Source organism: Bufo gargarizans, chromosome 4 (assembly GCF_014858855.1).
Source record: "Bufo gargarizans isolate SCDJY-AF-19 chromosome 4, ASM1485885v1, whole genome shotgun sequence".
Lineage (NCBI taxonomy): Eukaryota > Metazoa > Chordata > Amphibia > Anura > Bufonidae > Bufo > Bufo gargarizans.
The window spans coordinates 44,304,764-44,328,010 of NC_058083.1; the positions used below are offsets into that span (position 1 = coordinate 44,304,764).

The 23,247-nt window shown below is 47.5% G+C and overlaps 1 protein-coding gene across 3 annotated transcripts in view; it reads left to right on the forward strand.

Moving 5' to 3' along the window:
• The window catches only part of KIF13B (kinesin family member 13B), a 161,899-nt gene that overhangs the window by 40,075 nt on the left and 98,577 nt on the right, over positions 1-23,247 (forward strand). For all 3 annotated transcript variants that reach the window (XM_044290881.1, XM_044290883.1, XM_044290882.1), the window contains 9 exons: positions 4,875-4,887; positions 6,117-6,177; positions 8,006-8,098; positions 9,838-10,018; positions 10,783-10,870; positions 11,449-11,583; positions 17,620-17,732; positions 20,488-20,599; positions 20,690-20,902. In XM_044290881.1, the coding sequence (XP_044146816.1) occupies positions 4,875-4,887; positions 6,117-6,177; positions 8,006-8,098; positions 9,838-10,018; positions 10,783-10,870; positions 11,449-11,583; positions 17,620-17,732; positions 20,488-20,599; positions 20,690-20,902 (1,009 nt within the window). The remainder of the gene's footprint in view (positions 1-4,874; positions 4,888-6,116; positions 6,178-8,005; positions 8,099-9,837; positions 10,019-10,782; positions 10,871-11,448; positions 11,584-17,619; positions 17,733-20,487; positions 20,600-20,689; positions 20,903-23,247) is intronic.

Consider the following 23,247-nt stretch of genomic DNA (forward strand, 5'->3'; position numbering starts at 1 on the left):
AGATTGAGAGCCTAATCGGGCGCATTTGCGGCTCCCCTATAAGTCTAGATGCGCAATTAGTCCTGCTTTGGTGCCCCAATATAACCCTCGCCCCTTCTAAGAACAACCTACCAACGTTACTTCTAACTGCTGCCCGCCTGCTAGTCCCTCTGCTGTGGAAGAACGACTCTGCACCTACGCTGCTGATGTGGCAAGAGAAAGTAGATCAGATATGTCGTTTTGAAGAACTGGCTCACTGGGAATCTCACTCGCCCTCGTTTTCTGGACATATGGAGTCCCTGGAAAGCCTATCGCCACCCGGCGTCTTGAAAGACCCTGTCATGATCTGACTGACACCGCCATTATTGAACCCACCACCCCCCCTCCCTCCCTCTCCCTCCTCCCCTTCTTCTTGTTTGGTATTTCTTTATCCCTGTCCGTTGTCCTGTTTGTCTATTTGTGTTCCCCCCCCCCCTTCATTTGTTTGACTTTTGTTATATCTGATTGCACTATTCTGATGCCATCTGCGTATGGCGTTAGCTGTATTGTGGCACTTTATATCTATTTGCTTTCTCAATAAAAAGAGATTTGGTTAAGAATATAACTACTATAATACTGCCCGCTATGTACAAGAATATAACTACTATAATACTGCCCGCTATGTACAAGAATATAACTACTATAATACTGCCCGCTATGTACAAGAATATAACTACTATAATACTGCCCGCTGTGTACAAGAATATAACTACTATAATACTGCCTCCTATGTACAGGAATATAACTACTATAATACTGCCTCCTATGTACAAGAATATAACTACTATAATACTGCCTCCTATGTACAAGAATATAACTACTATAATACTGCCTCCTATGTACAGGAATATAACTACTATAATACTGCCTCCTATGTACAGGAATATAACTACTATAATACTGCCTCCTATGTACAAGAATATAACTACTAGAATGCTGTGCCCAATTGAGCAGTGTGGTGCGGTGTTCAGTGTAGTCCATCTTTTCATTGTGCCTGCGGTAAATTGAATGTAGATTATTAATCTCATCCCCGGCGTCTCGTCCGCCATACTGAGGCCTCTGTCTTTTGATTCCACATCTGTCCTGGTCGGGGTAACGGTAACAGATGAGGCAGGGGTGCGGGGCGTCTGGCTCGCCACCCTTACCAGCTTGCACAGTGGGATTAATATTAGCCGTGTGTTAATGCACAATGAACATGGATTATGTAGAAGTCGCGCTGTGCTAATCTCCTGATTCTTCGGGCTGCAATCTGTTTTGACTTCTGAAATTTAAAATACATTTGACTAAAATGCCAAAGACGTAAATTAAAATGATCCCCGGGATTAACCCTGTGTTCTTCAAGGTGCTTAGGGCTGACGAGGATAATGTCAGTGGGGTACGGCTAGATGAACATTAATTTATATTTTTGCATTGAGGGAATCTGTAAAATAGGCTCATATCGGCTACATCTGCATTCATGTATTAGGTATTGGAATTGGTCAGGCGCAGTTTAGCAGGGGTTGACAAGGTGCGGCGTTTGCTGGGAGCAGTTGCATGGGGCTGGCCAGGCGTAGGGGGTGTGGGTTTTGTCCAGACCTGGGGCACGGAAGTTGGACGTTGAGGTAGAGCAGATAAGCGACAGATTCAACTCTGCTACATCTGTAACCAAACAGGGAGGAGCTAAAGCTAACTGCGCGTATTTAATGAGCGCGCCATACGCGGGGCAATCTGGATTCTGAAGGCTAAGCTTTAAGTAGAAGGGTTAATGCTCCAAATCCTTTAAAATTTGACCCCATCTTGGATTTGTTGGATCTGTAGCATATCTCGTATAAAATCCCAGACGCCTCACAGAAACAGGAAGACTATTCTCCCCCCCCCCCCCCCCCCCAATTATAAACACTGCCTCTCACAATACATCTCTACCTCATGGGGGGGGCAGCTATAATGTATTCTGAGTTTCCTGGTTAATGAACAGAATGCTAAAGCTCAGTGTTTGTGGTGAGATTCCATACCGTAGCTCAATGCCGAGTTGCATAAATCTGCACTCCTGCCCTCTGGTTTTAATGACCTCTTGCAACAGTCCTGTGTGGTCTGCGGGGAGATCCTGATCTTCAGTATGGGCTCCAAAAGCAATGAAGAGGCAGCCAGGCAGGGGCGGCAGGAGGGGATTTGCCTTGCTCAGGGTAGATTGCAGCCTTTCATGTCCTACAGGTCTGACAGGCCGTGTAGGATCCTCCCTCTCGTCTAGACGCTTGTTGTCAGAGACTTCTCCAAACCACAAGTCAGCTTTCTTATGAAATTGCATTGTGAGCAATTCTCCGAAACCTCGCTGTTGTCAGGATTCTTTTATATTAAGGCAGAGCAGAAATCAGACTCCCTGCTGTAGTGGAGGCACACTCGATTTATGGCAGCCTTAAATGGATGTGTCAGATGCAGCTTCAGTGGAATAGGTCAGGTGCGGCTGGGGTCGGGGAGGTCAGGTGCGGCTGGGGTCGGGGAGGTCAGGTGCGTCTGGGGTCGGGGAGGTCAGGTGCGGCTGGGGTCGGGGAGGTCAGATGCAGCTTCACTGGAATAGGTCAGGTGCGGCTGGGGTCGGGGAGAGGTCAGGTGCGGCTGGGGTCGGGGAGGTCAGGTGCGGCTGGGGTCGGGGAGGTCAGGTGCGGCTGGGGTCGGGGAGGTCAGGTGCGGCTGGGGTCGGGGAGGTCAGGTGCAGTTTCACTGGAATAGGTCAGGTGCGGCTGGGGTCGGGGAGGTCAGGTGCGGCTGGGGTCGGGGAGGTCAGGTGCGGCTGGGGTCGGGGAGGTCAGATGCAGCTTCACTAGAATAGGTCAGGTGCGGCTGGGGTCGGGGAGGTCAGGTGCGGCTGGGGTCGGGGAGGTCAGGTGCGGCTGGGGTCGGGGAGGTCAGGTGCGGCTGGGGTCGGGGAGGTCAGGTGCAGTTTCACTGGAATAGGTCAGGTGCGGCTGGGGTCGGGGAGGTCAGGTGCGGCTGGGGTCGGGGAGGTCAGGTGCGGCTGGGGTCGGGGAGGTCAGGTGCGGCTGGGGTCGGGGAGGTCAGATGCAGCTTCACTAGAATAGGTCAGGTGCGGCTGGGGTCGGGGAGGTCAGGTGCGGCTGGGGTCGGGGAGGTCAGGTGCGGCTGGGGTCGGGTATGACTGAATCCGATTTGGGTCAGCTGAAGATTCAGGCGCGTAGGTCAGGTGCAGCTAGGGTAGAGTAGATCGCAGCACCTGACCTACTCGACCCCAGCCGGCAACCTTAAATGGATGTGTCAGATGCAGCTTCACTGGAGTAGGTCAGGTGCAGCTGGGGTCGGGTAGGTCGGGTGCAGCTGGGGTCGGGTAGGTCGGGTGCAGCTGGGGTCGGGTAGGTCGGGTGCAGCTGGGGTCGGGTAGGTCGGGTGCAGCTGGGGTCGGGTAGGTCGGGTGCAGCTGGGTTGAGTGACACTTTCCAAGTGTTGTGTCCCTTTAAGTGAGTTCCCACACCCTGCTTTGTGACGCGTTCTCCCAATGTCTGTCGCTCCTTTTAGACTAAGGCTCAGCCCTGGGAGGAGTCTGGGACACGCAGGGTTAATCTCACATCCATAGGAAGTGTCCGCTGCTTAATTTCCTCTCTAATTACGGAACAATTAATGGAAGTGCCGATCAGAGGAAGCGGCTCATGTTCGGCGGTGTCCTCATCTGACGTGGACGAAGGGCATGGCCTCCTGCCCCACTCTTCCTGACATGTGGCACTAGGAGGGCATGATCTCTGAGGTGGCGAGGCCGCGGATGATGGGGGCAGATAGCCCCGGATTCTCCATGCTAGGCATGCTATAGAGGCAGCAGCTGGCATGGGGTCTGTGATGAAGGGGGACTCCGGCTCACATTGGCATCTTCTGTTGCAAGGGTTGGGTGCCCTCACGTGCACGATCTAGTTGTTGGGTTCCACAGAAATCCGTGGATTCAGTTGACTTTTATGTGTTCACAGTTGTCTTAAAAAAATTAATAAACGGGGCCTTAGTTTAATCGATGCCTCAGGCTGCACTACTGAAAGGTTCCGTTTCACCTTTGCCATCAATATCTACACCCTGCCTATGTGTGAATATGCGGACCTCGATGTGGATGGTCGTCATGACAACACTGCACCTGTCTGCATCCGAAGGGGGCATGCTGCCATTAAAATCTCTCAGTAGTGCAGCCTCAGGTTTAGGGCCAGTAAATTCAAGCGATCATATCTCTGCCTAGAAGTAAGATACGGAAAACCTGTTTTCGCTCCGTTAACTCCCAGAATGCCACGACGGCCTGCGGGGGGAGTAATAGTTTCATAAGAGGGAACTTTATCTTTAGACTCTCTCACTAGTGCAGTCTAAGGCCCAGGGCCTGTAACTTCAAGAGATATTATCTCTGCTTAGAAATTTAACATATGAAGAAACCATTTTCAACCTTTTGGACCTGCAGAATTTATACTTTCTAAAACTACAACTCCCGACCTGCCCTGACTGTCTTTGGGGAGTCGTAGTTCTCAAGGGGGCATGTTATCATTAGAATCCCTCAGTAGTGCAGCCTCAGGCTTAGGGCCTGAACCTTTAAGAGACCATACCTCTTTCTAGGAATAAGATATTGCAAACCTGTTCAACTCTTTTTATCTTGCGGGATTTATTCTTTCTGAAACTACTACTCCCAGCATGCCCTGACAGCCGGCAGCCATGCTGGGAGTCAGTTTCCCAGTAGCTTCCAGCTTGCAGGCCTCTGCTCCACACGTATGTCAGCTGTGTATACATGATCTCATCTTGCAGTGCATGCCTATATGATCAGCCTGGGAATATTTACTAATGGCTTCCTCTCTTTCTTCTTTCCCCTTTTTTTTTTTTTCCATTGGATTCCATGCATCTCCCAGGAGCCAGCCGAAAGTAAGTCCAGCCTGAGCGTGTGATGGTGTGCAGAGCGCAGGGGTAGTGGGAATATGGCCGGGGCCTGAGCGTGTGATGGTGTGCAGAGCGCAGGGGTAGTGGCAATATGGCCGGGGCCTGAGCGTGTGATGGTGTGCAGAGCGCAGGGGTAGTGGCAATATGGCCGGGGCCTGAGCGTGTGATGGTGTGCAGAGCGCAGGGGTAGTGGCAATATGGCCGGGGCTGTGGGCACGACACCAGATCGGTTGTACTCCCTGGCCGGCAGAAGACAACACTTCCTGTCACTTGAACTCCCCGGACCCCGGGGGCCCTCCGCACCTCTGATTTACAATGTTTTCGGAGGATGTGATGTCATGAAAATATTTCCTGCAGAAAGGAAAAGTGAAGTAACGTGTAGACAGGAGCAGCACGAACGCCTTCCCAGTGCATACTGGTTCTCGTTACTGGTTCTGCTCCATTAGGGACCAGTCCACTTGTTGTAGGGTAGCAGGGAGATTTCTTGGAGCATGCATATGGCGTCCAAAGTCACTGCATTGAGTGTGAAAGAGGCACAGGAGAGGGTCTGGTGCAGTGAGCGCAGGATTGCTTGCTGGTACCTGGCTCAGTGAGTATGAGGGAGCTCTCGGGTACGGAGTTAGCTTGTACTTAGTGAAGTGAGCCCTGAGTGTCTCTCTAGAAAGCACAGGAGAGGGTCTGGTGCAGTGAGCGCAGGATTGCTTGCTAATACCTGGCTCAGTGAGTATGAGGGAGCTCTCGTGTAAGGAGTTGGCTTGTACTTAGTGAAGTGAGCCCTGAGTGTCTTTCTAGAAGGCACAGGAGAGGGTCTGGTACAGTGAGGGCTGGATTGCTTGCTGGTACCTGGCTCAGTGAGTATGAGGAAGCTCTCATGTACTGAGTTGGCTTGTACTTGGTGAAGTGAGCCCTGAGTGTCTTTCTAGAAAGCACAGGAGAGGGTCTGGTGCAGTGAGGGCGGGATTGCTTGCTGGTACCTGGCTCAGTGAGTATGGGGGAGCTCTCGTGTACGGAGTTGGCTTGTACTTGGTGAAGTGAGCCCTGAGTGTCTTTCTAGAAGGCACAGGAGAGGGTCTGGTGCAGTGAGCGCAGAATTGCTTGCTGGTACCTGGCTCAGTGAGTATGGGGGAGCGCTTATGTACCGACTTAGCTTGTACTTAGTGAAGTGAGCCCTGACTCTTTCTGGTGCTGTGATACTTTCTGGTTTTTTTTTGTAGGTTTTTGCGTACGATCACTGCTTCTGGTCTATGGACGAGTCTGTCACGGAGAAGTTTGCCGGTGAGGTCACGGAGTGATGCTCTGCTCATAATATACTCAGCCCGTAGAATGGAATTAACCCCTTAACGCTATGTGATGTAACTGTGCGACATACACGTTAAGGGGAAGTATGGAGCGGTCTCTCACACTGAACTCCATACCTGGCCGGTGCCGGCTGTATAATACTCCTCAGATCCCGATCATTTAAAGGGGTTCTCCGGGGTTGGCAGATTGATAGCCTGTCCTCAGGATAGGTCATCAATATCTGATTGGCGGGTCATCCGACTCCTGGAACCCCTGCTGATCAGCGTTATGAAGTGGCCAACGCTGCCTCTTCCTAGGCCATATGACATCACATTAATCGGTCACACGACCTAGGCGCAGCTCAGTCCCATTCAAGTGAATGGAGCCAAGCTGCAATACCAAGCACAACCACTATACAATGTACAGCGCTGTGCTTGGTGAGCTGCGAGGAGGTCTCCTCAATCAGCTGATCGGCTGGGGGTGCTAAGGATAGGCCATCAATATGTAAATCCCCAACAATCTCTTGAACCCCTCAGATGCCACTGTCAATAGCAACTGCAGTATTTGTAGGGTTAGACAGAGGAAGGGGGCTCCCTCTGAGCGGAGCCCCATCATCGAAATAGCTGGAGTCTGATCAGTTAACAGCCCGGGGCCTTTTGAAGGCTCCAAGACTTAGGGCTGTTTCACACGAGAGGATGCCGTGCGTGGCATCCGCTCCGTGAAAGAGTGCCAAGACCCGATGCAGACTGCAGAGGCACGGAGCATTAACATGACTGATAATGCTCCGTGCCTCTGCAGTCTGCATCGGGTCTTGGCACTCTTTCACGGAGCGGATGCCACGCACAGCATCCGTTCGTGTGAAACAGCCCTTATCCTGGTGAGCTATCTGAGACAGACAGGCAACCTGTGAAAATCCCATAGACTGCAACAGTATTTAATGCAGTCTATGGTACAAACCATCAGAAGTACCCAAAAAAAAAAAAAATTCTAAAGAAATTCTAATCACCCCCCTTCCCAATTTTAGATATAAAGGCAAAAAAAATTTGGAATTGCCACATCCAGAAATGTCCGTACTATTAAAATATAACAAATAAATAAAAAGTGATCAAAAGTGGTACTCCTAAAAACTACAGCCTGCCCTGCAAAAAAACAAGCCAGACTGAGCAATAAATTTAGTTATGGCTGTCAGATTATGGCGATGCAAGAAAAAAAATGTAATATTTTTTTGAAAGTAGTAAAACAGTATCAATTTTGTGTCGCTCTAATTATACCAACCCGAAAAATAACACGGCCCTGTCATTTATAGTGCACATGAGCACTTAAAATAAAAACAATAACCATGGTGGATTTTTATATATATAATATATATATATAATATATAATTATTATTATTTTTTTTTTTTTTTTTTTCACCTCACAAAAAAAAATTCTCCCCATTTTCAGATACAAGCTATGGTGAATGAAATGGAGCCATTTGTTCACATAGCCATTATACGGCTATGTGAACGGAAAATGTAAGAATGTTACAGTTTTTTGACGGCAGGGAGCAAAAAAATGAAAATTGGCTATGTCCTTAAGGGGTTAACAAGGAAAATGCGGGAAAACCTACTGTATGTTAAAGTGGGTATGATTAACCAAATAAGGGTTTTATAACATTAGACTGCCTCTAGTGTACATGGGCTGAATTTACTTGACTAATAATTACCAGGCACAGCCCATGGCGATAAGTGGCACTGTTCCTGAGAAATCTCAGACCGCCACTCGCTGACTCCAGACCATCGCACTCTGTAGTGCAATAAACCTTTTTTTTCTATTTTTACAACAGGACAAGATGTTGTTTTCCAGTGCCTTGGTGAGAATATTCTCCAGAATGCCTTTGAGGGGTACAATGCCTGTATCTTTGCCTACGGTCAAACCGGTAAGTGTAATTAGTGTCCAATTGGTTTCTTTTTAGGATAAAGGTGCGAGATAGCTACTGTTATACTGCCCATGTGTACAAAAGTATAGCTACTATAATACTGCTCCTATGTACAAGAATATAACTACTATAATACTGCCTCCTATGTACAAGAATATAACTACTATAATACTCCTCCTATGTACAAGAATATAACTACTATAATACTGCTCCTATGTACAAGAATATAACTACTATAATACTGCCTCCTATGTACAAGAATATAACTACTATAATACTCCTCCTATGTACAAGAATATAACTGCTATAATACTGCTCCAATGTACAAGAATATAACTACTATAATACTGCTCCAATGTACAAGAATATAACTACTATAATACTGCTCCTATGTTCAAGAATATAACTACTATAATACTGCATCCTATGTACAAGAATATAACTACTATAATACTGCCTCCTATATACAAGAATATAATTACTATAATACTGCTCCTGTGTACAAGAATATAATTACTATAATACTGCCTCCTATGTACAAGAATATAACTACTATAATACTGCTCCTGTGTACAAGAATATAATTACTATAATACTGCTCCTGTGTACAAGAATATAATTACTATAATACTGCTCCTGTGTACAAGAATATAACTACTATAATACTGCCCCTATGTACAAGAATATAACTACTATAATACTGCTCCTATGTACAAGTATATAACTACTATAATACTGCTCCTATGTACAAGAATATAATTACTATAATACTGCTCCTATGTACAAGAATATAACTACTATAATACTGCTCCTATGTACAAGAATATAACTACTATAATACTGCTCCTATGTACAAAAATATAACTACTATAATACTGCTCCTATGTACAAGAATATAACTACTATAATACTGCTCCTATGTACAAGAATATAACTACTATAATACTGCTCCTATGTACAAGAATATAACTACTATAATACTGCTCCTATGTACAAGAATATAACTACTATAATACTGCTCCTATGTACAAGAATATAACTACTATAATACTGCCTCCTATGTACAAGAATATAACTACTATAATACTGCCTCTATGTACAAGAATATAACTACTATAATCCTGCCCCCTATGTACAAGAATATAACTACTATAATACTGCCTCTATGTACAAGAATATAACTACTATAATACTGCTCCTATGTACAAGAGTATAACTACTATAATACTGCCTCCTATGTACAAGAATATAACTACTATAATACTACTCCTATATACAAGAATATAACTACTATAATACTACTCCTATATACAAGAATATAACTACTATAATCCTGCCCCCTATGTACAAGAATATAACTACTATAATACTGCCTCTATGTACAAGAATATAACTACTATAATACTGCTCCTATGTACAAGAGTATAACTACTATAATACTGCCTCCTATGTACAAGAATATAACTACTATAATACTACTCCTATATACAAGAATATAACTACTATAATACTACTCCTATATACAAGAATATAACTACTATAATACTGCCTCTATGTACAAGAATATAACTACTATAATACTGCTCCTATGTACAAGAATATAACTACTATAATACTGCCTCCTATGTACAAGAATATAATTAACCTAATAGGGTCTTGTGTGTTTTATTGGAATCGCTCCTTTTGTCGTAGACTGTTCCTGATCTTTTGTGGTCCCCTCCGACCTCCATCTCTTGCAGGTTCAGGGAAGTCCTACACAATGATGGGCACAGCGGACCAGCCCGGCCTGATCCCCAGACTGTGCAGCACCCTCTTCGAGAGAACTCAAAAAGCTGAGAACGATGAATTGAGCTTTAAAGTGGAAGTTTCTTATATGGAAATCTACAATGAGAAAGTCCGCGATCTGCTCGACCCCAAAGGGTAAACCAGTCCTAATAGAGTGTCCTTGTGGTTTCTAAGCCACGCCCCTGTCTGTACTTACAGTAGGGGCAGATGGTGGCTGTAAAGCCTTGCCGCCTGTAGTCACTGGTACAGTATGGTCTCTACATTGTAGCAGCTAATGGCCGTCATCTCATGTCACCATGTAACGGTTATATGGTGTTCCCCTTTCACTACACAAGAGTACGTTTACCGATGCACTTAGTCATGTGACAACTCGGCTCCGCCCACGGTACACAATATTTCAAAGTGTCTCCTGGTGGTGTATTGTGGGAAATGCTTAAAGGGGTTTTTCTCGCCGGGCGTGTCCTTTCTGCGGCAGCTCGCCGGGCGTGTCCTTTCTGCGGCAGCTCGCCGGGCGTGTCCTTTCTGCGGCAGCTCGCCGGGCGTGTCCTTTCTGCGGCAGCTCGCCGGGCGTGTCCTTTCTGCGGCAGCTCGCCGGGCGTGTCCTTTCTGCGGCAGCTCGCCGGGCGTGTCCTTTCTGCCGCAGATCTCTCCCTATCACAGCTCTAGAGGCAGTTGAATGATGGAAATGAGTATGTGCGTCCACCTCAGTGACGTGGACATAGACATAAGAAAACAGCAGGTGGCGCTATATAGATAGATAGATTTCAGTGAATAACTCGGTGGCTACACTAAATTTTTTATTACATGCAATTACAAAACAATTCAGATCCAGGTGCTGGTTTAAAAACTGTTCACTGATCATTACGGTGGAATTTTATTTTTTCTCGTGTCACCCACAGAAGCAGACAGTCGCTCAAAGTTCGGGAGCACAAAGTTCTCGGTCCGTATGTCGATGGACTGTCTAAACTGGCGGTCTCCAGTTACAAGGTGAGTGCGCGCTCACCTGCAGAGCAGATGAAATAAAGTGCCAAGTGAGTCATTCTTTAGGTAGCCGCAGCTGAACAGTTGTAGGCTGGGACAAATGCCAAGAACAGGTGGGAGAACAGTATTGGGGTCATCTGACCGCAGTAGAAGATCAAGGTGTCCATATGAGTTCTCATATGGCAGAGTCTTCTTAAACAAGGGCAGTGCATATATAACCTATTCATAATATGGTGTATACTCTGTCTGACATTCAACTGAAAAGGACATGTAGGAGAAGCATTGGGAGGAGAATCCCCTTGTCTGTCAGTTGTTCTCAGCCAATCATTGCTGAGAAAACTCATCACAGTGTTGATTGGCTGACAGCAGCTGACTGACCCCTCCCTTTCCAATTCTCCTCCCATCTGTCCTTTTAAGCTGGATGCCAGACTGTGATATACTGCTCTGGTTTGGATCCTGTAAAATGTGATCTCTTTAAGTGCCCACCGGGTTAATGTGCCGCTTCTCATGGTAGCAGTACTTTAAGGAGTGACAGAGCGTCTGTATTTGACATGATCTTATTATTATTTTTCTTCTTTTTTCAGGATATTGAGTCTTTAATGTCAGAAGGGAACAAATCCCGCACGGTGGCAGCGACCAACATGAACGAGGAGAGCAGCCGGTCACATGCGGTTTTCAACATCATCCTCACACACACCATCAGCGACGTACAGTCTGGGGTAAGCGGCCCTGCCCCACCCCCCACACTGCTGATATGTTATAAAACCTTGCAAGGAGCAGGGCCCACAGCAGCACAGAGTATTTCAGCAGAGGAGTGAGCTGATCTTGTGGGAAATTATAAAATGAGTGCTTCATAGTAGAAGGAGCAGCAGGTTCTCCAGCAGCACAGAGTATTTTAGGAGAGGAGTGTGTTGAACTTGTTGTAGGTCACTGACTGAGCGTTATGTACAGGTCCTTCTCAGAAAATTAGCATATTGTGATAAAGTTCATTATTTTCTGTAATGTACTGATAAACATTAGACTTTCATATATTTTAGATTCATTACACACCAACTGAAGTAGTTCAAGCCTTTTATTGTTGTAATATTGATGATTTTGGCATACAGCTCATGAAAACCCAAATTTCCTATCTCAAAAAATTAGCATATTTCATCCGACCAATAAAAGAAAAGTGTTTTTAATACAAAAAAAGTCAACCTTCAAATAATTCTGTTCAGTTCTGCACTCAATACTTGGTCGGGAATCCTTTTGCAGAAATGACTGCTTCAATGCGGCGTGGCATGGAGGCAATCAGCCTGTGGCACTGCTGAGGTGTTATGGAGGCCCAGGAGGCTTCAATGCGGCGTGGCATGGAGGCAATCAGCCTGTGGCACTGCTGAGGTGTTATGGAGGCCCAGGAGGCTTCAATGCGGCGTGGCATGGAGGCCATCAGCCTGTGGCACTGCTGAGGTGTTATGGAGGCCCAGGAGGCTTCAATGCGGCGTGGCATGGAGGCGATCAGCCTGTGGCACTGCTGAGGTGTTATGGAGGCCCAGGATGCTTCAATGCGGCGTGGCATGGAGGCAATCAGCCTGTGGCACTGCTGAGGTGTTATGGAGGCCAGGATGCTTCAATGCGGCCTTAAGCTCATCCAGAGTGTTGGGTCTTGCGTCTCTCAACTTTCTCTTCCCAATATCCCACAGATTCTCTATGGGGTTCAGGTCAGGAGAGTTGGCAGGCCAATTGAGCACAGTAATACCATGGTCAGTAAACCATTTACCAGTGGTGTTGGCACTGTGAGCAGGTGCCAGGTCGTGCTGAAAAATGACATCTTCATCTCCATAAAGCTTTTCAGCAGATGGAAGCATGAAGTGCTCCAGAATCTCCTGATAGCGGCTGCATTGACCCTGCCCTTGATAAAACACAGTGGACCAACACCAGCAGCTGACATGGCACCCCAGACCATCACTGACTGTGGGTACTTGACACTGGACTTCAGGCATTTTGGCATTTCCCTCTCCCCAGTCTTCCTCCAGACTCTGGCACCTTGATTTCCGAATGACATGCAACAGTCCAGTGCTGCTTCTCTGTAGCCCAGGTCAGGCGCTTCTGCCGCTGTTTCTGGGGAATGCGGCACCTGTAGCCCATTTCCTGCACACGGTGGCTCTGGATGTTTCTACTCCAGACTCAGTCCACTGCTTCCGTAGGTCCCCCAAGGTCTGGAATCGGTCCTTCTCCACAATCTTCCTCAGGGTCCGGTCACCTCTTCTCGTTGTGCAGCGTTTTCTGCCACACTTTTTCCTTCTCATAGACTTCCCACTGAGGTGCCTTGATACAGCACTCTGGGAACAGCCTATTCCTTCAGAAATTTCTTTCTGTGTCTTACCCTCTTGCTTGAGGGTGTCAATGATGGCCTTCTGGACAGCGGTCAGGGCGGCAGTCTTACCCATGATTGCCGTTTGGAGTAATGAACCAGGCTGGGAGTTTTTAAAAGCCTCAGGAATCTTTTGCAGGTGTTTAGAGTTAATTAGTTGATTCAGATGATTAGGTTAATAGCTCATTTAGAGAACCTTTTCATGATATGCTAATTTTTTTAGATAGGAATTTGGGGTTTTCATGAGCTGTATGCCAAAATCATCAATATTAAAACAATAAAAGGCTTGAACTACTTCAGTTGTGTGTAATGAATCTAAAATATATGAAAGTCTAATGTTTATCAGTACATTACAGAAAATAATGAACTTTATCACAATATGCTAATTTTTTTAGAAGGACCTGTAAGGGGAGGCAGGGTCCCAGCAGCACATAGTATTTCAGGAAATGAGTGTGCTGATTCTTGTGGGAGGTCTCAGGCTTAATACATTAGTTACATGATCAAGGACAGGAGCAGTGTCATGATGCACGGAGAGCAATGGAGACAAGTGATAATGGAGGAAACGGGGCCCCCAGCAGCACAGAGTATTTCAGGAGAGGAGTGAGCTGATCTTGTGGGAAATCTCTAAATGAGTGGTACATAGTAGGAGCAGGTTCTCCAGCAGCACAGAGTATTTCAGGATAGGAGTGTGTTGATTTTTGTGGGAGGTCCTGGTAGCACAGAGTATTTCAGGAGAGAAGTGAGCTGATCTTGTGAGAGGTCCACGCAGCACAGAGTATTTCAGGAGAGGAGTGAGCTGATCTTGTGTGAGGTCCCTGCAGCACAGAGTATTTCAGGAGAGGAGTGAGCTGATCTTGTGAGAGGTCCCCACAGCAGAGTATTTCAGGAGAGGCGTGAGCTGATCTTGTGTGAGGTCCCTGCAGCACAGAGTATTTCAGGAGAGGAGTGAGCTGATCTTGTGAGAGGTCCCCACAGCAGAGTATTTCAGGAGAGAAGTGAGCTGATCTTGTGAGAGGTCCCCACAGCACAGAGTATTTCAGGAGAGGAGTGAGCTGATCTTGTGAGAGGTCCCCACAGCACAGAGTATTTCAGGAGAGGAGTGAGCTGATCTTGTGTGAGGTCCCTGCAGCACAGAGTAGAGATGAAGGTGTATTGTAGAGTACGGTATCTGGTGGTGCGGCTGGTGATGGGGGGGGGGGGGGGAGAGGGGGAGAGTCATGTACTTGCTGTGGTTTCCCTCCTACCTGATTCTTGCAGAATTTATCATGAAGTTATTTTTGTTCCCCCCCTGACACTTCCTGTCAGACTTCCTGCTGCAGAAGTGATGACCCGGACTGGGGGGGTATTGGGGCGAGCTGGGGTCTACCCTGTTTCCAGTGTTTGACCCCACACTTCTGCTATTATACGGTGAATTGTCTAGACTGCATGCAATTGTAGCAAACCCACAGCTGTAACAAGTAGGTCTTGACTGCTTTTTGGATTTAAACAAGAATGTTTCCATTCACTGACAGCAACTCGAGGAAAAACCTTTTAAAATCCCAGCCGTCTATTCTGCGGATATATTTGTGTTGCGGGCCAGCCTCCGTGTTTTCCACCGCTCTCGGTGGGATGCTGTCTGGTCAGTGTCATCTGCTTCCTTTACATCTGGCCACTTGACCTCTGTCCTTGAACTGTCGGTCACCCACTACCCCAGCGGAGGATCTTTTCTCCACAAGACCCCAGACCTGTTTTGTAGGGACCCCCTCCCTCATTGCAGGCCACTTCTATTGGTCCTTTGTCATTTGGCTGACTGATGACCTCTGGAGGGCAGGATGTGGAATGTGTCCTCCAGATTGTGCTCTGAGCCTCGGGATTCCTCCTCAACATCTGTGCTCATGAGCTCATGGCGCTGCCCACTGTGCCAGGCCTGTGAGTAAATGCTAATTAACCCTGCGCTGCAAAGCCGTGGCGTCCCAGATGTGGGATTTACTGCTACTACCCTTTCCGGAGGATTACTACTGTCCAAGGCTGAGGGAATCCCAGAGTGGTGGACTCTTGTTCCATCATTCACATGACCGTGCCTGTTTTGGGGATCCGAAAAACACAGACATCGGTCAGACGCTGCAGAACGAACATCCGGACAGGACGCGGTGTGCTTTATGCATCCTTTGCAACACCATTGAAATGAATGGGTCAACATCCCAGCAAAAAAGGGGATCAGATGCAGAACAAAAATAAAGTAGTGTGCACGGGGCCTAAGATCCTATAATCTGGCACTTGAAGGTCCGGTAATCCTGGCGATAATCCAGAATGGGACTATTTTTCATTGCCGTCATAATATATATTTTTTTTATATGACGGCATCTTCTGGGGGTCCCGACTCCCGGGTGCTGCTGTGGAGTGTGAGAGTGACCCTGTAGTCGAGGGGTGACCCTGCCCAGCCGGGGGAGGTTTAGGGCTACCCTGCAGCTGAGGGGTGTCTCTACCGGGGGGGGGCGGGCGAGGCGCATGCACCATATATGGTCACCTTTTGGGCGAGGTTTACATAAGGCGCTCCCCTTTTGCAGGATTTTCCGGGCAAAATCAGGACTTAATTCGTCTACGAAAATTGCGGCAAGTTAATCAAAATGGCGCACATGGCATGAAGGGTTTGGTGCAACTAGGCAGCCCAACAGTCCCATCTCTGCAGCGACTGTCCTTAAGGCCTCATGCACATGACCGTATCCTGTTTTGCCGTCTGCAAATTGCGGATCTGCAAAATACGGTCACCGGCCGCGTGCGTTCCAAATTATTCCGATCCCCACTTGTTAAAACTGTCTCTCCTTGTCCGCTAAATCTTATTTTTTTTTGCCGGACGACGTAACGGATGCGGATGGCACACGGTGTGCTGCCGCCATTTTTTGCGCACCCATTAAAATAAATGAGAATCGTATGTCTGCGGTGGGGTGCGCGAGGCGCCCCCCTGCGGCGGGGTGCGCGAGGCGGCCCCCCTGCGGTGGGGTGCGCGAGGCGGCCCTGCAAGTTGAATGTTGTCATTTTAAAAACCTTTGTGAAATGTCAGTGTCTGAACAATCGGAGATCGCACAGTTGCTAGAACAGTTCTTCGTTTTCCTAGGAGATAAGTGGTGCTGCATGTGCCTGGCAGCCATTTATCTCTGCTCCTGTGATCTATTTAAATGGGGGACTCGCCAGGCAAGATGAAAGGGTGAGAGCTGTCATTAGGGCAGAGGGGGGTGATTGTAAGCCGCCCCCAGTAATGAGCCCGCTGCGCCCCCCGGGCTGTCATCACTAATACAGGACGAGCTCCGTCTGTGCACTGGGAACGTCCGCGGCTCGTCAGCCTCTCGGGTTACAGTGTAAAGAAGCGCTCGGCCATGGGGGCGAAGTCACAGCTGGCTGGGGAGAAATATTTCTTTTATATTTTGTTTTGTTTTTCAGATTTATTTATTTTTTTAAATGTAAACATTAATTACAGGACAGATTTTTGGTGCCGCCCCGTTCCCCTCACCGTAGAGCTGAGATTATTGCAGGCGGCTTCCGTTACATGGAGCCATCCTGTCACTAATGGATGCTTCCTGCGCTGCTCTCCTCCAGTACATGGATGATCCCGGGGCGATGAAGGATTTCCCTATTACTATGCGGAGACACAACGACGCTCCCTGCCGCCGTCAGTCCGGGCACGTTGCAGCTTGGATTGGGGCATAAATGTCCCGAATTTACCGATGACAATGCTATAAACTATGTGTTAGCATCTCCAATATTACAGGAGGGGAGATAGGCGGCTGCCAGGTGCCGCTGACGCCCCTTGTCCTACATGTTAATTTGGTGGTGGGACCCTTCAGAATTTGGGCCTTAAGGGGTCTAAAAGCCTCTCTGCCACATAGGAAGACCTCTGTTAAGTTAATGGGGGTCCATGTACTGCCTAACTTTTGCCAGGAAAGTGGGGGGTCCAATCTCTCATTTTCAAGTCACCTCTGGGACCCACACGCATCTGCTACGTTTTTTTTAAATTTATTTTTCCACATCTCGCATTAAGGCCCCATGCACACAACCGTATTTTTGGTCCGGATCTGATGCAGACCCATTCATTTCAGTGGGGCCACAAAAAATGCAGACCTGTCCGCATCAGTATGTCCTTTCCACTGCCCCGCAAATAGGATAGAACACAATGGGGTGGAATGCACATGGGCCGCATTTGTATTTTGCAGATCCACAATTTCCAGAACGCAAAACGGATAAGTTTGTGCGAATGGGGCCTAAGGGTATGTTCACAAGTGGCGTGGATTTTCGGAGACAGTTTATTTACAGTACCAGCAGAGCTAAGCTGTACATGACTGTGATGCGACATATCCAGCAGTTTTGGGGTCTTCCTTTTTATATGTGTTTTTTTAAAATGTTAATTTTTTTTGTTTGTTTTATCCAGACCTCAGGTGAGAAGGTGAGCAAGCTGAGCCTGGTGGATTTAGCCGGGAGCGAGAGAGCCACAAAGACTGGAGCAGCCGGGGAGCGACTGAAAGAAGGGAGCAACATTAACAAGTGAGTGCGGAGCACCTGCCGCCGGCGTGTGGGGCCGGGGGTAATTATCTGAAGTGCCCTCTGTGAGCCGCGTCTATTCAGAGGTAACCGTGTGATCAGCGTGCATCATTCACATTTAATCTCCCATGTAGCGTGCTTACCCACAGCGCAGACGCTCCACACCATAGCGCACATGCTAGAGAACCACTCCAGGGGATCATCCACAGGTGCAGAGGCGCTTACTGCTGATAATCCCTTGTTTTATGCAAAAAATGTACAGCGGCACTTGAAAGTTTGTGAACCCTTCAGAATGTTCTATGTTTCTGAATAATTTTGACCGAAATCTACATCTTATTTTTATACAAGCCCTAAAAGTAGATATAAAGATAACCAAAATCCAATCAATGAGGCAGAAATATTAGACTTGGTCATTTATTTATTGTGGGAAATGATCCAATATCCCATGTCTGCGAGTGGCCAAATTGTGCGACCCTTTAGGATTAGCAGATAATGTGAAGGTGAAATTACTCAGGTGTTTTCAATCAATGGGATGACCATCAGGTGTGAGTGGGCGACCCGTTTTATACAAAGAACAGTTTGGAACCAAGATTTCTGAGGACCTCAGAAGAAGAGTTGTTGATGCTCATCAGGCCGGAAAAGGTTACAAAGCCATTTCTAAAGACTTTGGACTCCACCAATCCACATTCAGACTGTGTACAAATGTAGGAAATTGTAGACCATTAATACCCTCCACAACCAACAAAGAACGCGCCAAGAGCAAGGTGCGTAATCCACAAGATCACAAAGGAACCCAAAGTAACCTCTAAGCAACTAAACGCCTTCCTCGCATTAGCTAATGTTAAGGTTCAAAAGTCCTCCATCTGGAGGACGGTGAACAATGGTCTGCATGGCAGGAGTGAAAGGAGATGGCCGCTGCTCTCCAAAAAGAACATTGCTGCCCATCTGCAATTTGCTAAAGATCACCTGGACAAGCCAGAAGGCTGTTGGGGCAATAGTTTGTGGACAAATGAGATTCAAATATGTCTTTTTGGTTTAAATGAGGATTCCAATCATAAAATCCTAATCCCATCTGTGAAACACGATGGTGGTAGTATCATGGTTCGAGCCCGTTTTGCTGCATCTTGGCCAGGATGGTTTGCCACCATGGATTGAACAATGGATTCGGAATTATACCTGCATAGAGTTAGGAGATCTGTACGAGAGCTGGATCTCAGGAGAACTTGGGTCATGCAGCAGGACAACGACCCTGAGCACACAAGTCATTCTACCAAAGAATAGTGGCCTTAAAGAGTAACTAAACTTTTGTATACATTTTTGTTAACCGGTCCCTAATGCCCTAACACTTTTTGTAATATACGTTTATTAATGTTTGTTGTATTTTTATTACACTTTTCCCTACCTAAAGCGCACGTTTTGCTGTGCACTTAAAATCTAACTTCTCAGCGGTGTACACATTGGGGCTGCAGTGCAGGGAGTACGGGCAGGAGCGCACATTGCTGCTCCTGCCCGTGCCCCCCTGAGGTTTACTAACTCCTGGCATAGCTCATGGGTATCCTGTTCCCACGTACCATGCCATGCTTCTGTCTGCTCCGCTGAGCTAAGAGCTGACATGCAGTTCTCTTAGCTTAGTGAAGCAGGCACAGGCAGGAGCCGCTCCGCTCAGCTAGTCCTGGCATAGCCCAGGGTACAGGGTACCCATGCGCTATGCCAAGAGTTAGTAATCGTCCAGGGAGCACGGGCAGGAGCAGTGATATGCACACCTGCCCGTACTCCCTGCTTATGCGGCTCCATTCATAAAATTCACAGTCCGTACTCCCTACATCACGGAGCTGTCAGCGGTGTACAGAGAACCGAGATTTAAGCGCACAGTGGATGGTGGCGTTAGAGAGGTAAAAGTATAATAAAAATACAAAATTAATTACAAAAAGTGTTCTAAGGGCATTAGGGACATCTTATTAAAATTTACACAAAGTTTTAGTTACTCTTTAAAGACCTTAATCCAGTAGAAATGTTATGGAAGGACCTGCAGCGAGCAGTCCATGGGAGGAAAACCGCCAATGTAGCAGAGCTGACACTGTTTTATACGGAATGGGTCAAAAGTCCTCCAAACTAATCAACAGTTACCGGAAATGTTTATTTGCAGTTGTTGCTGCACAAGGGGGTCACGTCAGATACTGAGCGTAAAGGTTCACATACTTTTACCGCCCACAGACATGTGGTATCGGGTCATTTTCCTCCATAAATAAATGACCAAGTCTAATATTTTTTACTTTGATTTGGTTTTTTATCTACTTTTAGGATCCGATGTATTGTGTTCATATTTATCCAGAAATATTGAATATTCTGAAGGGTTTACAAACTTTTAAGCACCACTGCATTTCCCCAGCCACACCAGGCGGTGCCACCAATAGCATAGTGCAGCACAAAATACTGCCCTATCGCCACCCTGAGGAAGGTGATGCAGGTGAGTCCAGGAGGGTGGCCAGGTGTATAACTGCCTGATGCACCTACGTTAAGTAATGCTGACAGTATCAGATCATTATGTACCAGTTGGCGCCCAAGAGAAGGTCTAGGACGCCCCCCCTGGGCATCAGCGCCCACTGGGTAATCTTGTAGGGTATATGGCCAGTCTGCCTGTGGGAAAGATGAATGCATTATGCATAACAAAGAGAGCAATGCTGCAGATTATGGGTACAGTTAATATTGGGTGAGGCCTGAGTACAGAACTGTCCTCTTGTGTTTTTCTCTCGTGTAGGTCCCTCACCACCCTGGGGCTGGTCATCTCCGCGCTGGCAGACCAAGGGGCTGGCAAGAATAAGAATAAGTTTGTTCCGTATCGGGACTCTGTGTTAACGTGGCTGCTGAAAGTAAGTGCGTGATCCTGGCGCCGTGTGTCCTGCGCCCTGTGTTTTCTGCTTGGTTCTTGTGAGCTCACACACCTTCATTCCTATCTTCAGGACAGTCTGGGTGGCAACAGCAAGACCGCCATGGTCGCGACGGTCAGCCCAGCTGCCGATAACTACGACGAGACCCTTTCCACACTGCGGTACGCCGACCGGGCCAAAAACATAGTCAATCACGCCGTGGTGAATGAAGACCCCAACGCCCGCATAATCCGGGAGCTGCGCGAGGAGGTGGAGAAGCTGAGGGATCAGCTGACGCAGGCCGAGGTGAGCCCCGCATCTTGCAGAACTGCTCTTTGTCCTTCTTTGTACATCTCTGTGGGTATTTTTTTTAACTAAAAACTGGGGAGTTTCTCGTCTTTTAGGCAAATTCTAGAGACTTACACAAGACGTAAAAGTCCCTGTTCCTAGTTCCCATATTTTTGTAGATGAGCACAGTGTGCAGCGTGAGGCCACAGCGCACTCTTGTGGTCAGTAATTGCATTGCCGAAACGATTGTTCAGGGGCCTCGATGGATTCCTACTCTCATCAGACCCAGCTTTTCTACACTATTCCTGCTCAACGCTGCTTTGCCTTATACCAGCGAAGGGAGACGGCACTGCACACTGTGTGCTCCTTCCCTTCATACAGCTGATCTACGGGGGCGCTGGGTGTCAGACCCCCACCAATCTGATATCGATGACCTATCCTGAGGATGGCAATATGGAAAGGACCGGCACTCGCACAAGGTAGCTTTTAGGATGCTAAATTTATTGGTCACATATCAGTGGTTAGTGACGCGTTTCGGTACTACGTGCCTTCATAATACTAGATAGTCTGATGCAGGCACAGAGTGCCGAAACGCGTCAATAACCACTGACATGTGACCAATAAATTTAGCATCCTAAAAGCTACCTTGTGCGAGTGCCAGTCCTTTCCATATTGCTGTTTCCCGGGAGGCCAACCCACCGCCACGCTACTACACCGCAGTGCCTACCAGTTATCTACATCTATCCTGAGAATAGGTCATCAATATTAAAATCCCGAACCCCTTTAATATGATGTATTTAAGGCTGAAAATAATTTTTGCAGTAGTGTCCTATTAAAGGGGTTTTCCAGGATTTTGATACTTATAGCCTTTCACTTGAATGGGACTGAGCTGTGCAAAAGCCACATGACTGATGGACGTAACTTCAGAGGCGGAGGAAGAGGCCGTGACACACCCTTGTGCCGTGGCCTCTACATACAGTTGGTCTATGGTCATGCCGGGACCTGGACCCCCAGACCTATTCTTAGGGCAGGCAATCAATATTAAAGCCCTGGACAACCCCTGTAGGGACTGGTGGGTGTCCCAGCAGTCCGAGCCCTGTATTAGGTGATGGTATATCCTAGTCCAGGGATGCTCAACCTGCGGCCCTCCAGTTGTTCAAAACTACAACTCCCAGCATGCCTGGACAGGCTACAGCTATTAGGGCATGCTGGGAGTTGTAGTTTTGCAACAGCTGGAGGGCCGCAGGTTGAGCATCCTTGGACTAGTCATTCAAGGCTGGATTCGCACACAGCATTTTTTATTTTTTTTCCCTGAAATGTATCATGCTGTGGATGTGGCGTTTTTATCTGCGGTCTTCTGTACAGAAAATCTTTATTCTGCTATTTTTCAGCTTCTACAGAGAAGCCTATGAAAACTCCTGACCAGGAAATGTTGGGCTTTGGAAAAAAATGGCATCAAAATGCTTGAAATTCCTGAACGTATTTACAAGCATTTACAATTGTGTGAGGAGGAGGCGCCTTAAAGGGGTTGTTGGAATCTGAGACTTTGGTGTCACGTCACTAGAATATGACGCCAGTGTCGAATACAGGTGCCACCTCTGGGACCCTCACCAATTTCCAGAATGGGGCCCCCCCCCTGATGAGAGCAGCCACGTATGCGCGGCTATCCTCGATTCGTTTTTTTTTGGCACTGCTGAAAATAGCCCAGCGCTCAGCTCCAGTATCTATGTCTCATAGAAGTTAAAGGGGTTGCCTCATCTCAGACAATCGGGACATATCCCATAGAAATGAATTGAGACCGCAAAGCACAAGCGCAGCCACCACTCCATGAGTTGGCTCATCTCAGACAATTGGGGCATATCGCTAGGATATGCCCCCATTGTCTTACAGGTGCGGGTCCGCGGCTATATTGGGAACGGAGCCCGCAAAGTGACTGGAGGACTCTGGTCCGGCCATGACCAAGCGCTCTCCTCATACAAGTGAATGGTAGCGCACCGCTCGTGACCGGCTGCCGCTCCCATTCAGTGCTCGGCTATTTTCGGCATCCCCATAGAAAATAAATGGAGGGTGGGTGCGCATGTGCAGTACGCCCTCCACCACTTTCAGGGCTCAGTTCTCGATTTATAGTTGCAGGTCCCAGCAGTGGGACCCGCACCTATAAGACAATGGGGGCATATCCTAGCGATATGAGACAACTCCTGTAATGGAGCGGTGGCCGCGCTTGTGCTTCGTGGTCTCAATTAATTTCTATGGGAGTTCTGAAAATGGCTGCGCACACTTACTTGACTATTTTCAGAACTCCCATAGACCGTAAATGCAGAGCACGCCACACGCTCAGTGAACTCTCCCTCACTTTCTGGGAT